The sequence below is a fragment of the Dermacentor variabilis genome, unplaced genomic scaffold, assembly GCF_050947875.1.
Source record: "Dermacentor variabilis isolate Ectoservices unplaced genomic scaffold, ASM5094787v1 scaffold_16, whole genome shotgun sequence".
Classification (NCBI taxonomy): Eukaryota; Metazoa; Arthropoda; class Arachnida; order Ixodida; family Ixodidae; genus Dermacentor; species Dermacentor variabilis.
The window spans coordinates 1,727,407-1,742,804 of NW_027460324.1; the positions used below are offsets into that span (position 1 = coordinate 1,727,407).

Genomic DNA, 15,398 nt, shown 5'->3' on the forward strand with positions numbered 1-15,398 from the left:
TGACCGGCAGTGGGGAGGTCGTTAAATTCGTGGAGAACAGCTGAGCGAAGGTGTTTAGCGATCACAAGGAGTAACGCAGGGCCGTCGGGTTGAACGTTGTGGCGGTAGAATACGCCATCTTTAAGTGTGAATAAGCGAAGGGAACTGTCGGCGAGTGACGCTTCCAGGCGGTCAGTGATGATAAGCAAGGACGGGTCACGGCGCTGCTCGTCGGCGACGTGGAGCAGTGGAAAAACAGAGAGAACACAGGCGTCGGTGTCAGTTTCAGACGTACAGGTCGCGTCTTTGATTGTGCAGGGAGAGAGACAATCTGTGTCGTGGTGTTGGCGTCCCGACTTGTAAGTAACTGTGTAGGGATATTCTTGTAGTCGGAGGGCCCAACGACCAAGCCGGCCAGTAGGATCCTTGAGCGACGAAAGCCAACAGACCGCATGATGGTCTGTGATTACCGAGAAGGGCTTGGCATATAAATGTGGGCGGAACTTTGAAACAGCCAATACGAGAGCAAGAAATTCACGCTCGGTAATCCAATAGTTGCAGTCTGCAGCTGTCAGGAACCGGCTAGCATAGGCTATAACGCGGTCGCGTCCGTGTTGGCGTTGCGTTAAGACGGCGCCATTCCATAACCACTGGCATCGGTTGGGACCTCTGTAAGTGCGGACGGGTCAAAGTGGGCCAAGACCGGTGGATTGGTGAGAATCGTGATAAGGCGTGAAAATGCGGCAGTCTGAGAGGAACCCCATGTAAAATGCACGTCTTTCTTCAGAAGTTCAGTGAGTGGTCGAGCGATTGCTGCGAAATCTTTCACTAACCGTCGGAAATAAGAACAGACCCCCACAAATCTCTGGACGTTTCTAACTGACTGAGGTACAGGAAAAGCAGCTACTGCTCGAACCTTCTCCGGGTCGGGTTTTACTAAGAAAGCTCGACGAGATGGCCTTGCACTGTAATTTGTCGGCGCCCGAAGTGGCACTTCGATAAGTTTAATTGCAGCCCAGCCTTGCGAAAGACGTCAAGAATAGCTGCGACGCGCTCAAGGTGTGTCTCAAATGTAGGAGAAAACCCAAGGATGGTCGTCCAGGTAGCAAAGGCAAGTCGACGATTTGAAACCTTGAAGCAGAGAGTGTATCATCCGGTGGAACGTGGTGGGGGCATTGCATAGACTGAACGGCCTAACCTTGAATCGATAGGGGCCATCTGGAGTCACGAAAGCGGTCTTTTCTTGGTCTTGCTCGTCGACGCAAATCTGCCGATGACCAGATCGAAGGCCGATGGACGAAAAGTGTTTGGCACCGTGAGGACAATCAAGAGCGTCGCCGATTCGTGTTAAAGGGTAAACGTCCTTCTTAGTAATTTGGTTTAGGTGGCGGTAATCAACGCAGAAACGCCACGTGCCATCTTTCTTTTTGACGAGCACGACCGGCGACGCCCAAGGACTCGACTAGGGCTCAACAATGCTACTGGCGAGCATCTTGTTTACTTCCTGCTGAATAACTTGCCGCTCTCCCGTGCACACGCGATACGGCCGGCGGTGAATGAGAAAAGCATCACCGGTTTTATTCGATGCTTAACAAGGGACGTCTGACGAAGTGGTCGATTGTCAGTGCGAAACATGTCGCTATAGGAAAGCAAAAGGCGACATAGGGTGGCTGCTTGGTCAGGTGCGAAGTCCGGAGCGACCATGAGACTTAATGGGCCGTCGAGGTTCAAGGCATCCTGCGGGTAATCTGGAGAGCAATCAGGAGTAGACGCGTCTGCTGCAAAAGCATTGACGTTGTCGCCTGTCACTCACCGGAGCGTGACCACGGCTATGCCCTCAGTTAACATTTGCTTCGTCAAGCCAAAATTGATAACGGGGAGACACAACCGATTAGCGGGAAGGATTACGACGGAGTGTGGCACAGAGATGTCGCGCGCCAGGAGGACATCACGGATAGGCGCGACGATATAGTCGCCATCAGGCACGGTTGCCGTTGAGGCCAATTCGACGAAGGTTACGGCTTTTGGAAGTAAGCCAACAAACGCTGTAGTGCAGAGGGTGTTCGGTTGTTTGGGGTGAACGTCTGAAAGAAGAGGAAGCTCGAGGCACAGCGTACCGGTGGCAAATTCGATAAGGGCAGAATGCGTCGTCAGAAAGTCGAGCCCGAAGATTATGTCACGAGGGCAACTGGTCAGCATGGTGAACATGACTGGAACTTGGCGGCCAGCAATTCCTATGCGAGCAGTGCACATACCCCTGACGGCAACAGTGGCGCCATCGGCGACGCATACGGCTCGAGTGAATACAGGCGTAAGAACTTTTTTGAGGCGACGACTTAGGTTATAGCTTATGGATACTCGGGCTCCAGTATCAATGAATGCCATCAACGAAGCACCATCTACGTCTACTTCAAGTAGGTTAGTGTTGGTGAGGAGCGTCAACGGAGGATTTGGACAAGAGGAATGTGATGCGGCACTACCTCCAATAGGTGCATGGCCTAGTTTTCCGTCCATCGGTTTGGCGAGGAAAAGCGGTCAGTGGGTTACGGGGAGCGACGGCATTGAAGCGAAGGCGATCGCACGGAGGAGCGGCTGTCGGGGGCATCAGGAGTAGGGTACAGACGGCAAAGTGAATAACGGCGAGCGTTGCTGTATGGCCGAGGAGCAGGGAATTAGCTCCAGTACGGCATCCAGGTGCTGCAGCAGTGGCGGGATACCTGACCAACGCGGAGGCAGCAGAAGCAGATCAGTTTGTCGTCCGGGGTTCGCCATTCAGCAGGATTGCGTGGTCTGGGAGCGAAATACTGGTCACAACAGGTTGTGGGCATAGGAACGGGTGCCGAATCAGGTCGCGAGACAGAGCAGGGGCTAGGGATACCAGTATTTGCAATTTCGTGCCGCACAACAGCTTGAATAACGGAAACAGTGGGGGCCACTTGGTCAAAGGTACCGTCAGGGGGTCGTGGTTGAAAGGGGGCCGGACTCGTCGCTTCAATCTCACGGCGAACGGTACGTGTGACGTTCTCATGAAATGGTCGTGTGGTGGTAACAGCGGAGCAAGAAGACGTGGCAGGGGTGTTTGGGAAACGGGAAAACAGTGAGACGACGTGCGGCTTCTGACTACCTCGAAGCGGCGGCATTCTTTGACGATGGCGTCGATGGTAGAAACATCGTTATAGACGAGCCAATTGAAGGCGTCGACCGCGATGCCTTTTACGATATGGCCCACCTTGTCAACCTCGGTCATGTGCTTGTCGAATTTCCGGCAAAACGCGAGCACTTCCTCTATGTAGGAGATATACGATTCGGTCGGCGACTGGACACGGGGGGCACTCCTTTCGCGCAGCCTGTAGGCGACCTGACGAGTTGCCAAATAGGTCGCGACGCCGCTCTTTCAGAATGTCCTTGCTGGAGAGCTCAATCTCATGGGTGCGAAACCAGACCTGCGGTGTCCCGTCTAGATAAAAGATCACATCGGTAAGCATGATGGTAGGGCACCAGTGGCTTTGGTGACATGGGCTAACACGCTCATACATGCTTAGCCAGTCGTCGACGTCAACGTCATTTTGGGCGGAAAATGTCCCGTGACCACGGAGACCAGGAACCGTAACGTACGTTGTGGTTGGCGCCGCAGGTGTAGGTGGCAACGTGGTGGTTCTATCGGAAGCCATGGCTGAGAAGACGATGGTGCGGCCGCTTCGGAGCTCCGTGGCGAGGAGGGGGAACGTTCAACCTCCGCCACAATGTTACGCAAAGGACAAGTCAGTAAGACGAGCAACTATATAAATTATATTTACAACAACGGTTGCAGCGCTGACCGGTTATATTCCCAGTGCGAGCCCAGTTCGTTCTTCCTTCTCTTTTCTCGAGTGATGGCGCCCCCCGCTTCGTTCAAACGATCAAATACCATACGCGTGTAGCAATATTTCCGCGAATTCTATCTGATCTGTTCAGTTAGACACTTTCGTTCTTTGTCGTTTCTTTATTAGGTCCTTTGTTACTTGGGAGAGCTTGTCTACTGGTTGCCTTGGTGCCTTACCTCCCACCTAAATTGCTGCCTCTGAAGCCAGCCTGGTTACGGTTTCAGTCATTGCATCTATGTCATCTTCATCTGTCTGTTCTAAGGCTGCCTATTTCTTTGCAAATGCCAACCTGAATTTGTCTGCTTTTGCCCCTACTGCGTCTAGGTTGGCCTGTTTTTTCTTGTCCAATTTTACTCTTTCTCTTTTCAAATTGAGGTGGATCCTAGCCCTCACTAACCTATGATCACTGCACATTAACCTACCTAACACTTCTGTATCCTGCACTATGCTGGCATCGGCCGAAATTAGGAAATCAATTTCATTTCATGTTTCACCGTTAGGCCTTTTCCAGGTCCACTTTTCGTTCTAACGCTTCCTGAATAAGGTGTCCATTATTCGCAGCTTATTTCTCTCCGCGAATTCTACCAACATCTCAAGTGTTCTGAGAATCCACGCCGTAGTAGCCAATTCCTTGTTCACCAGCCTGATATTTCCCACTTCTGCATTGAAGTCGCCGGTGACTACGGCATATTGAGTTTGCACTTTTGGCATCGCTAATTCAACATCTTAATAAAACTCTTCTATTTCTTCATCATCGTGACTGGGGGTTGGGGCGTAGGTTTCTACTACCTTTATTCCATACCTCCTATTCAGCTTTATCATAACTACTGCTGCTCTCTCATTAATGCTGTACAATTCGTCAATGTTGCCCGCTATGTCCTTAAGGATTAGGAATCATACTCTGAACTGCTTCTTATCTGGTAATCCTCTATAGCCGCGGACGTGGCCATTTGTCAGCACTGTATAAACCTCACTCGTTCTTCTAACCTCACTAAGGCCAATGATAACCCAAACAGTGCCTGATAGTTCCTCAAAGAGTCCTGCTAGGCTAGCTTCACTCGAGAGGGTTCGGTGTTAAACATTGCAACGTTTCCATTCGCGGAGTGTCCGGGTACACATTCTTAGCACCCTCTGCTGCGTTACAGGTCTGACCGCCACCTTGGTCAGGTACTCCGCAGCTGCTGGGGACTGAGGTCCATTGGGTAATTGAATAAGTCATTTGGGAGAGAGTGTCGGAATACTGCAGCAGGGAGGTCAATTCTTGTTCTGGTGAGGGGCTGTCTTGTTGAAAGTTAGTGGGTCTTCCTAATTTGATTGCACCTGGATCAGTATAGCCCCACATGCTCTCGGCGTTTTTGCCGGTGTCACACGCCACTCCAAGCCTGGAGATAATAATTAACTAGTTAGGTGTTATTACTTGGTCGATTACCAATTTTGATTTTTGGTGGATGTAACCTCTGGCTGTTGGAGCAGTGCAGTTCAAGGAATGAAATTGTGCTATCTGCCACAAGCAAATTAAAACATTCTATAGTCGGATACAACTTTAGAAAAAAGGGGGCGTTTACTCCTCCGACGCGGATGCACACGAACATCCACCAATGGGCGCACACTCTGGACTGACGTCATGAGCCGGACGGCCGGTGACCCCGCAGACAAAGAAGATGGCCGCCCGCGCTTCGAACTGGGTCAACTCGCGTTAGCTGTGTGCTTCAGCGATAAATGCATTGTTTTATATAAATACTTTTTCAATAGCAACTGATTCATTTTAATATTGGAAAACGAGTAGTAGATACGCCATGTACATGCGAACAAGCGCAAAAGTCATGCAGAGCTGCTCTTTCTAGTTTTCTCACTTGCACTGAAGCTAAAGAGCAGACGACGGGCAGCGTTGTAGAAGGCACGGGGTTATTTTTCTGTCGCTATCCGGCATGTGCTGTAGCATATGAGAGCTCTACTAAACCAGTCATCAAAATACAAAATTCTTTATTTATCCCGAGAATTGCGCGTTTCAGGAGCACGATTTTTCGAGCGGGACTATTTTAGTCGTGGAGGCAATCGGCTGTCGCGCTTCGGTCATCTGGGCGGGGCCTCCCCTTTTTTCTAAAGTTGTATCCGTCTATATGTGGTTTCAAAAAAAGCACTCAGTATATGCCACTTGCGGCCCCGGCGTTGGTTCCCTGAGGAGGTGGCCTTACGTACCCTGTATTTTTGTTTGGGGAAACGTTTTTCAACAAGCGGTTCGTTAGGGCAAGGAACCGCTTGTTCAACAACCATATTGCGGAGACAAATGTTGCGTACTCTGTTAATCTGTCAAAATTCGCTGAAAAAGCACTCTGTAGCGCGGTCGCGCCAAGTGTCTTCCGCCAGTTGTTTCAACCTCTTCCGTAACGTGCTGCGTTCTTGCCAGAATAAGCAGTGTGTTCATTCATAAATTCATTAAATAGTTCATTATATTTTCTTAAGTACCTGCCAGAGGTTACACAAGGGGTAGGTTTGTACAAAAAGGCATAATGGTCAATTTTTCAATGTGAAAGATTGACTGCTTCACCTTGCGTAAAACTGGATGGCCAGTTCCGTTCCTTTCTGGCTGCTCTGCGAAAAAACGAAATTTCTCTGCCTTGGTACGCTGCCATCGGGAACAAAGATGCGTTCGCGCTCAGTGCGGGTCGAGTGCACACTAGAAGTGCCCTGATCTCCTCTTGCAGCAGGGACACACCCCGGGCACCCGCCTTCTCGGCCTGGACACCAGAGAAGCCGTCGTTCGAGGTGCGTCTGCTTCCGCGGCATCTCTTTGCTGCCTTTTGTTTAATCTTATGGTGCTCTCTACTGCAGTGAATGATATACATATAAACTTGTTATTTTAGACTTTGCATATGTCATGCTTCAGAACGCAAAAGATAATTGATTCTCCAGTCTTCTGCTTGCCAAATGCACGGTCTGATTACCAAGAATGCCGTGGCGGTTGGGAGGGGCGGGAGGACTCCGGAATAAAATTGACCGGCTCGGGTTCTTTAACGCGTGCTTTCACCTTCAAATCCTTCCCCGCCGCGCTACGTCACTGTCAGAAGAAGCAGTGCGTTTATTATTAATAATTTATTCATTCATTCATTTCCGCTATTTCCTTAAGAACCCCTGAGAAGTTCATAGGGCATGGATTTTTACAGAAAGAGATGTAATTCTAACAGTCCCAGACGACGACGAATTTTCTTCAACTGCGACGCTTTCTTTCTGAGAAACCCGTACGGGTTTCCTTCGTAGCTTCGTTCTACAACTCAGGCGGATGACAACTTTCCTCTTTTCACGGGCTTGCCTCTATTTTGCGGTCTTCTGCAGAATTGATTTGACATGTCGGCACCAAAATACACGAGTGTTTTTGCATCCCGCTCCCATCCAAACGCGGCTGCCGCGGATGGCATTCGAAACCGCGGCATGAGCAGCGACAGCCACTGGGCTACCGTGACTACTAATACGTAGGAGGGACTGTTACTACGAAGTAAACTTTGCATCAAAATATCAAACGGAGAAAATACATTGATAACGTAATATGCACAATGATTGTACTGGCACATTTATTTTTCTTGTGCATGTGGGAACTAACTTTTCCACCTCTCGAGCAATAAAAACAGCACTAAACAACAGGAGAGTGAAGGGACTAAGACAACAGCGCTGACTAACAACCAAAGTGTCTTTATTCTTTCAGTTAGCTTATATATATGTACTCCGCCGCTATCCCAAACGACAGAATCAACAGAATTGGGTATGCGCAGGGCGGGAATTGCAATTAATGCGATAGGAATGCAATCTCCTTCGGAAGGAGAGATATTTCATGAACCAACCAGCCCAAATGTGTACTCTTCTGAATTTTCCACCTCGTTGTGTATATCAATTTGATATCACCAACAGCACTGGTCCTGTGCTCTTCCTTGTCCGTGTGTTTTTTGGCGCAGTTTAAAATGAATGACCCATCCCAAGCAGCTCCCACCCAAACCCTTCTATGCCTTCCCTACTGATGACTTTCTGCCCTACGCGTTAAACACTACGTATTGTCCATCGTTTAGTTCTCTATGATACGCCTACTACTATATAAACACGCTGTGATAGTGTGCGGGCTCAGGAATGTTACAATTTAATTGCCTTTTGCCGCTTCGTAAATTTTTTTGCAAATTTAAGCAAGGAACTTAGGTTTTAATTTAGTTGCATTAACCGGACATTCAGGCATGCTTCGTGAGATCGGAACTCAACATTATCATCAGCCTATATTTTTTTTCCAAAGCCAGGACCTAGGTCTCCTTTCAGATGCCTCCAGTCACCCATATTTTGCGTGAAGTGTGTTCGTACGTAAGCATGCATTTTATAAGTTCCTACGGGTTCGTACGCCTTGTACGTAATCAAATTTGCTAATCTCATTCCAAAGCACCTTAATATTTCCCACGCTCGCAGCGCGCCCGTTTCTTCCTTTAACACCCACGTGGTCGACCTCAGAAGTTCTGCCACCGCCTACCACGCTGTCTCGATTAATCAAGAGACGCCACGTCCAAAACGCACACTGTTCGTTTAGAAAGTGAAGAAAAAATGGCTGCGTGTCCTCGAGTGAGAGGAGCTCGTGAGGAGCGAAACGATGATGATGATGGATTGTCTGCTAGACGGATGAACGACCAAGTTCCAACATGTTCCCGCAGCCAGAAGATGGCGTTATTAAATTTTCAATGGTTAAAACAGCTGAAAAGAGCGCTGTAACTTCTGATCTGCCCTGCAAACGGAGAGAACAGGAGCGGAATTTTCCATCACGTCCGTTATGTAGTTTTTATTCTTGCCATCCCTCAAACATTCCGAGGACATTGTTTGTCCTCGATGAAAATTAAATTTCTTTCCTTCAGCAAGTCAGTCCATTTCCCTTTGTTAACTGTAGTTTCTCAATTCACCTAGGTAATCTTTCTGCCGGCGATCCCAAAGGTTTTCAGCTGGTCTCCATTAGGAGAATCCATTAGCTTGCTTGTGGATTTCGGCCACCCGGTTTCTGACGAAGGTTTACCGTGTCGTCGGTTTAATTGAAATCCAGCAGAGCGTAATTTGCAAGTCGGGCCGACTTGTTACTTTTTCGAAGACTAGGTCACAGCTCCTTGAAAGGTAACGGTACGTGCGTGGTGCTAGCAAAGCAGACATTAGCTCATGTCAAGCCAGTGCGATTGTTTTTATTAGTGCAACTGTTGTCATTGCGAGCAGAATCGTACTACAAGCGTCGCCTGTAGAATCAAACATGGATTCAAACGCCCCGTGTACTGATTCGCTTGCGTAGGAAAAGATGGGCAGATTCGTTTCGAAGATCGGACTTTTCATACCGGCGCCCGGAAATCTCGGAATGCCAAAGTCTTGATGATCAGCTACGTCTAGACTTCATTTTGCCCATGCGTCCACTAGATGGGATGCGATGGACTAAAGATTGTGACAGTGCATCCTAATGTAGCGTACACAGCTTCTAGTCGCTTCCATTTCTACCACACGGTTGCCACGTTGCCGGTCACATGTTGCCAGCAAGGATCGCTTCAGAATTCCCGTGTCCCCATATAAAGAAAGGGCTCATGTATCCAATCGAGTTTCTTTAATCTTCTATATAACTTATCCAGCTGGAATGGCAATGAGTTCGCTACAGATGGCCTCTACTTCTAGAGCTTCGAGTTCCGTAGGTTTATCAGTGTTTTCAGGTAAGATGGTCCCGCGCACTCTCCTAATTGTTTTCAGAATGTTAATTCTGTCTTCCGAAAACTCCTATAGTCACCGTTTCCTCCTGTAGAAACTGACAACCGAATGTGCATGATGCATCCATAGTAATGAAGCTGCGCTGACTTGCACCTTTGAAAAGTATCCTTTAATGCGTTGAAGATGTCGTGCCTGCTGCTCTCTCTATCAAGGACTGCAATAATACAACAGGGCTCGCTTGTTGAGAAAGGAAGTTTGTTGCTGTCGTAGACGCCTCATTCTCTTTCTTCTTGAACTCAGGGTCACACATAGAAGCGACATGTCGTAGAAAACATTCATCGCACCTTCGTCTTCCTCGGCAGTCTCTTACCATGCGACCTTGATTCAGACATCAAAAACAGCGCCTGCCCTTGGTGAGAATCCGTTTTTTTTATATCAAACTCACTTATTTGTTGACACAGGCTTAGATGATTTGCGAGACAGGCACAAGTCAGGCTTCTCTAGCACACTTTGCAAACCCATTGCTCATGCCACGTTGCGACGCTGTACAGATTGCGATGTTCCTCTATATTTCTTTACGACTTCTGGCGTTTTTGGAGACTCATATGCTGGCACAGCTTCCCAGCACCGAAGTTCTTTATCAAACTAGACCAGAAGCCCTCGTAATTCCTTTTTTTTCCTTTCGTCATCCGGTTCTCTGAGTCAATTTCCGCTTGAATCTTTGATACCGCTGTGAACGCCGTCGTCGCCTTGTAAATCTTATGAAGTTTCACCGCTAAGTTTGATGGCCAGGCTCGAAAACCTTGAATCTCCGGTAACATAGTAGAGTAAGTGGAGGGGCTCGTGCAAAGAGCTTTGAGAGTGCTCACATGCACGGTGTAGCAACTGTACTTTTGGCTATAGAGGCCTCGAAGTTGCGTGATGTTCGAAGAGCCCGAGATCGGCCCCAGATGTAAAAGACTTCGAAGACGCTCTTGAGAGATCGGTCTGAGATGTAAAAGACTTCGACGACGCTCTTGAATTATTGCACTCTCATCTCCGAAGTGTTTCTTGTGAATATCTGTGGTGTCCTGGTAGCGCTCTTCAGTTTTTTGGAATCCCTATATGTCCGAAGCGGCTGCTCCACTGAGTAGAGTGCCCAGGTAATTAAACTTTCCAGCAGTGCTGAGCTCTTCCTCATTGTGTGCTGCCGACGAAAACTGTGTTCAAAAATGGTGACATTGCATTCGGCTACCATCTAATTTAATGAGTTCCAATGCATCATTCTAGACTTGACCTTGATGGAAGCTTCGCTGCTCGTTTGGCGCGACACTTGGGACGTACAGCTGGTTTGAAGCTCGAAACAGCGTTTTGACGTCATTGTAGCAATCTTGCCTCCATATTTGCAGTTATCTAACGTCTCACTGTCGCTTAGATCGTCAAGCGTCTGTTTTAGATTGTTCTCATCAATTTTCGTTATCTGCAGGTAGAGTGCGCCAATTAAGTCATGTAAAACGCTGAGCTGTGATGTTTATAACTCTTGCTGTACTCCTAGAATGCCTTCCGCTTCTTCTACGATGTCGTCCAATCGCGAACATAGGCACTGGCGTCATCGGAGCTGCCGTTCCATGAGTCTGTTGGCAGCTGGGAACTATTCGCCAAAGGCACAGGTTTCGCAGATACCGTCAACTTGACACCGTTCAGAAGATCTCGGGGGCTCTCGGCACCATGTGGTGGACCTCAAGGCCGGCCGGCTACCACGCCTTCTCAATTGAATAGATACGGCACGTCCGAAACACATGCTCTTCTTTTAATGGAACAGCGAATAAAAAAATAGCTTGATGCTTTAGCGAGCGGAGCTCGTGATGAGCAAAACGATGGTGATGAACGATCATCGACAAGACGGATCAAATATAATGTTCCAACAACACATTTTGCTAATCCAACCGGTCGTACCTCTTATACATTACCTCTGCAATTGAACTCCTTTTTTTCAACACCACATACAAGTGTTAGCTCTCTAATTCATAGCTACCGCATTCGTGACTCTTAAATGGCCTCTAAACCACCCTCGAATAATTACAAAAAATTCGTGCCTCTTTTTCTGAGCTTTTCGGGTCCGTCCGTCGTGAGGGCCACACGACGTCACCTGCATAAGAACTGTCGATTCGTTCATATACAAGAGAAATCTGCTCTGAAATCTGCGCGCTCCACCCGCCCTATCCAGCTCCTTCTACCCCTCGTCGTTGCATAGCGTAGCTGGGCCGCTCTCTTCGGCTACGTGTTTCTTTTCCCGTTGGTAACGTAGCACCACGTGCACTTTTGCAGTTCTTTCATATATTGTATTCTTCTTATTCGGACGCCCTTCCTCTCTAATTTTTTTTGTACCGACTGCTCGTGCTTTCTTCTCCTCTTCTTATCTTCTGCTTTTCCTTCATCTTTCTTTCTATATTGACTCATGACAGCTAGCTAGGACGCTTGTGGCCTCCTACGAGTGTGCTCCATTAAGTTTTATATGGACGTACCGCTTCTGAAGCGGCCGCCAGCGGGTGTTTTGGCGTGGCTTTGTACTTACCCATTTTGCGACAGCAGACTACAGCTAGGAAGCAGCAGCCTTTACTACCACAAGTAAGTTTGTGTTCTCAAAGTCCTAAAACACAGATTTCAATGAGCATATAAACGAGCACTGCCTAATGAAGCGCTCAATCAAATTTGATCGTCAAGCCACTCGAAGTACAACTGTCTATGTCTTGTATCAGTAGTGCCTTCTTTTTCCTATTCTGAAGTTTCATGAAGCACGTAACGCTACAGCGCCAACCTAACACACATAACAGACCAAGATCCAAACGGTCAAAACATGTTCTTTCAACGTTTACGATGCCGTCGCTTTCAAGCCAGGGCTTCGATACCTCACCGCTACACAAACATCGGCCCAGCCGCTGGCCCAGCACGCTATCGCCACTTCCAGCAACAGAACTAACGCAGGGAGCTTTGCGTCGCACCGTCTCACTGCGAGTTATAGCGATGGCGCTTGGAGCGAAACCAAAACTGCCAAAAAAATACGTGTAGTCTGGTTCGTCAGTCAACAGAATATCAATCCGTGGCATGTACTTCCCATCATTCCCATGATTGTTGAACGATCGCAACGACAGGTTTCCCTCTAGTTATAGCAATATGAAACTCTACGGATGGCAGCGAGCGCTTCTCCTGCCTTTACCTTGAACACTCTCTCTAAATTTGAGTTTACACGACCTCCACCACTTGGCGCGAGCGAAGACAGCGCAAATGGAAGCCACCAGCCATCTCGGCTTGCCCATTTTTTGGCCCCACCGGAGATTTCTTCCGAGCTAAGGCACTGGCGGCGCACGCTCAGTAAAGCCTTTAACGCTCAGCTGCCGCCCCCGGCCTCCCTCGGTGCACGACGGGTGAGACTGCAGCGCTCGCTCTCCCCCCGCCTTCTCGCTTGCGTGTGTGAGGAGATGGCGCACATCGAGCCACCACCTTTGTCGGCCCGTGGCGATGAACCGTGTTCTCGTAAGGGCTGCAGAAGATAGCGTCAACTTTTCCCCCTCTCCCACAACGAACCACTTCTCTCGCTCGGCTCACGCTGACACGCTTCATCTCGCAACAAATAGCAAACGGCGTGCAGGTTGGGAGCATCCAGATCTTATCACACTTGGACTTCATCTGAAATATCACGGCGGCGCTGAAGATTTCCCTGGAGTGCCCATACATTGGCTATCCCAATAATTTGTTAGGCGTCACGTTAAGATACAGCAAGACAGCAGTGTGGATGAGAGCAAAGATTGCTGGTCGATATTCTAGTTGACACTGAAAGGAGGGAAATGGAGTAGTGCAGCTTACGTAATGCATAGGACGCATGACCAGTGGTCTATTAGGTTTACAGAATGGGTACCAAACGGAGCGAAGTGCCGCGGACGACGACAGAGAATTGGATAGCATAATGAAATTAGGAAATTAATAAGAATAATTTGGAATCAGCTAGCGCAAATGGATCATAGTTATAGATATCACTTGGAGATGCCTTCGTTCTGCAGTAGACGTAAAAATAGGCTAATGATGAAATTAAAACATGGTCTTTTTCCCTCACTTCAGATCGATTTAGGGCTCGTGGAATCTAGGTATCTGGCTGCTAATTTGTGACCAATTCCACCAAACTAAGACGATGTGAGGTTATCTAGTGCACGTAGGACAACGAAAAAGACGTCATTGAAGCTGCAAAAAAGGTACGCCCTAAGATACTTAAAGCGAAATGTAGAGAAGTAATAAAGCGTAATTAGCTCTAAAAGGCCAGAATGAAGACCAGATGTGGTTTAAACTGCTCGCTTAAAACCGGAACTGGAAGTGCGACTTGACTGAACGAGAAATATGGGCCAATTGCGGATAGTGCAGTCTATAAAAGCGGATCAATCCGAAGCAGTGCAGTCTAAACGAAGCACATGCTACGCTGTTACGTCGAAGAAGACTTCTTCAGCGTCAGCTGTTGTTACATCGTCCTTCTTATGTGTATTACCTACACAATAGAATTTTATTTTTCAAGGAAGGAAAGAGCAGCAACATGACTGGTTTCTGACCACGCGTCTTCTACCGAAAGCGAGGAGGAGGCGAGTGCCCTTAACGAGCTAGAGTAGCGAAAGCGAGGGAAAAGCCACTCGCTCACTTAGAGTTTCGCGTGACTTAGGCGCACTTTGACGTGACCGCTATACAAAAGAGACACTACTATGGACATCCTACAAAATATTAGAAATATATTCGTGCTAGAACCGCACCTGGTACGTTTTGGATTATCGCTTGAAGATACGATGACAAAACAAGAATATACAACACGAGCGCTTCTCAAGACAACAAGAGCGCCCTCGTCTATCCGAGCGCTTTTGCCACTGTGATAGGAGTTTGGACTATTTGAATGTCGCGGCCGAATGCGCGTGACTGCTGTGCGGCGGCGGCGGACGAAGAGGAAGAGAAGGGCCGGTGTCTGGGCGGGGACGGCAGCCATGCGATCTGCCTGAGCTACCTGGGCTGGCCTTCCGAACGAGCTGAGCAGTCATCTACCCAAGGCCAGTGTTCCTGGGTGTGCTGGCAGAACAGGCCGGGCTGTCCTTGGGCTTCAACCGGCCTGCTCCACTGCTGGGCGAGCATCCGACGCCGACATGTTCCGGTGCAGCTAAGCCTTCCGAACGGTCTACCCTGTGGCGGGCAGACGTCCCGACCCAGCTGTCGCGCGAGTGGCTCGTCGTGTGCCGGGCTTCCGCCCCTGCCTCCAGCCTGCGCCACTCGCCGCTCCGGATTCATCTTGCGCCTCTTCGTGCCGTGAGTGTGTGATACCAACGCGCTATTGGACGCCTTCCTACATTGACGCTGAGTGTGACTATACTTAAGCCACAGACACTCATGGAGGGAACTGTGTGTGTGTTATCGTGTACGTTATCCTAGTCCCGTCCCCGTGTTATTAAAGCCTCTCTTTGTTCATTGTGCCATCCCTGTGTGTTTGAGGCCTGGGCCCACATCTTCCTATCACAAATTTTGGCGAGCCTGCCAGGATTTTCAAACGCATAGGAGGAGCGATGGAGATCGAGAGGTTGTACGTCATAGGGAGAGACCTAGGAATGACAGCAGCGGAGTTAAAGCGTTGGGTTGATACAGAAATTGTGAGGGAACGCGACCAGCGCGCCCAACATCGGGAAGACGCGAAAGCGCAGGCAGAACAAGAGCGTCTACGATTAGAAGCGGAAGAACGAGTGCTAAAGCTCAAGATCGAGCTCCAGGAAAAGACTGCTGGCGCGCAAAGCGCACAGAGTGACAGCACTACGGAACAGTCGGTTACCAGGGCGGCTCCTGAGCTATTCTCTCCCCATAAGT

The 15,398-nt window shown here is 48.8% G+C and overlaps 1 protein-coding gene across 1 annotated transcript in view; it reads left to right on the forward strand.

The window, feature by feature from the left end:
- The window catches only part of LOC142568094 (uncharacterized), a 350,446-nt gene that overhangs the window by 102,885 nt on the left and 232,163 nt on the right, over positions 1-15,398 (forward strand). Inside the window, exon 8 of the mRNA XM_075678185.1 lies at positions 6,548-6,608. Coding sequence (XP_075534300.1) covers positions 6,548-6,608 — 61 coding nt within the window. The remainder of the gene's footprint in view (positions 1-6,547; positions 6,609-15,398) is intronic.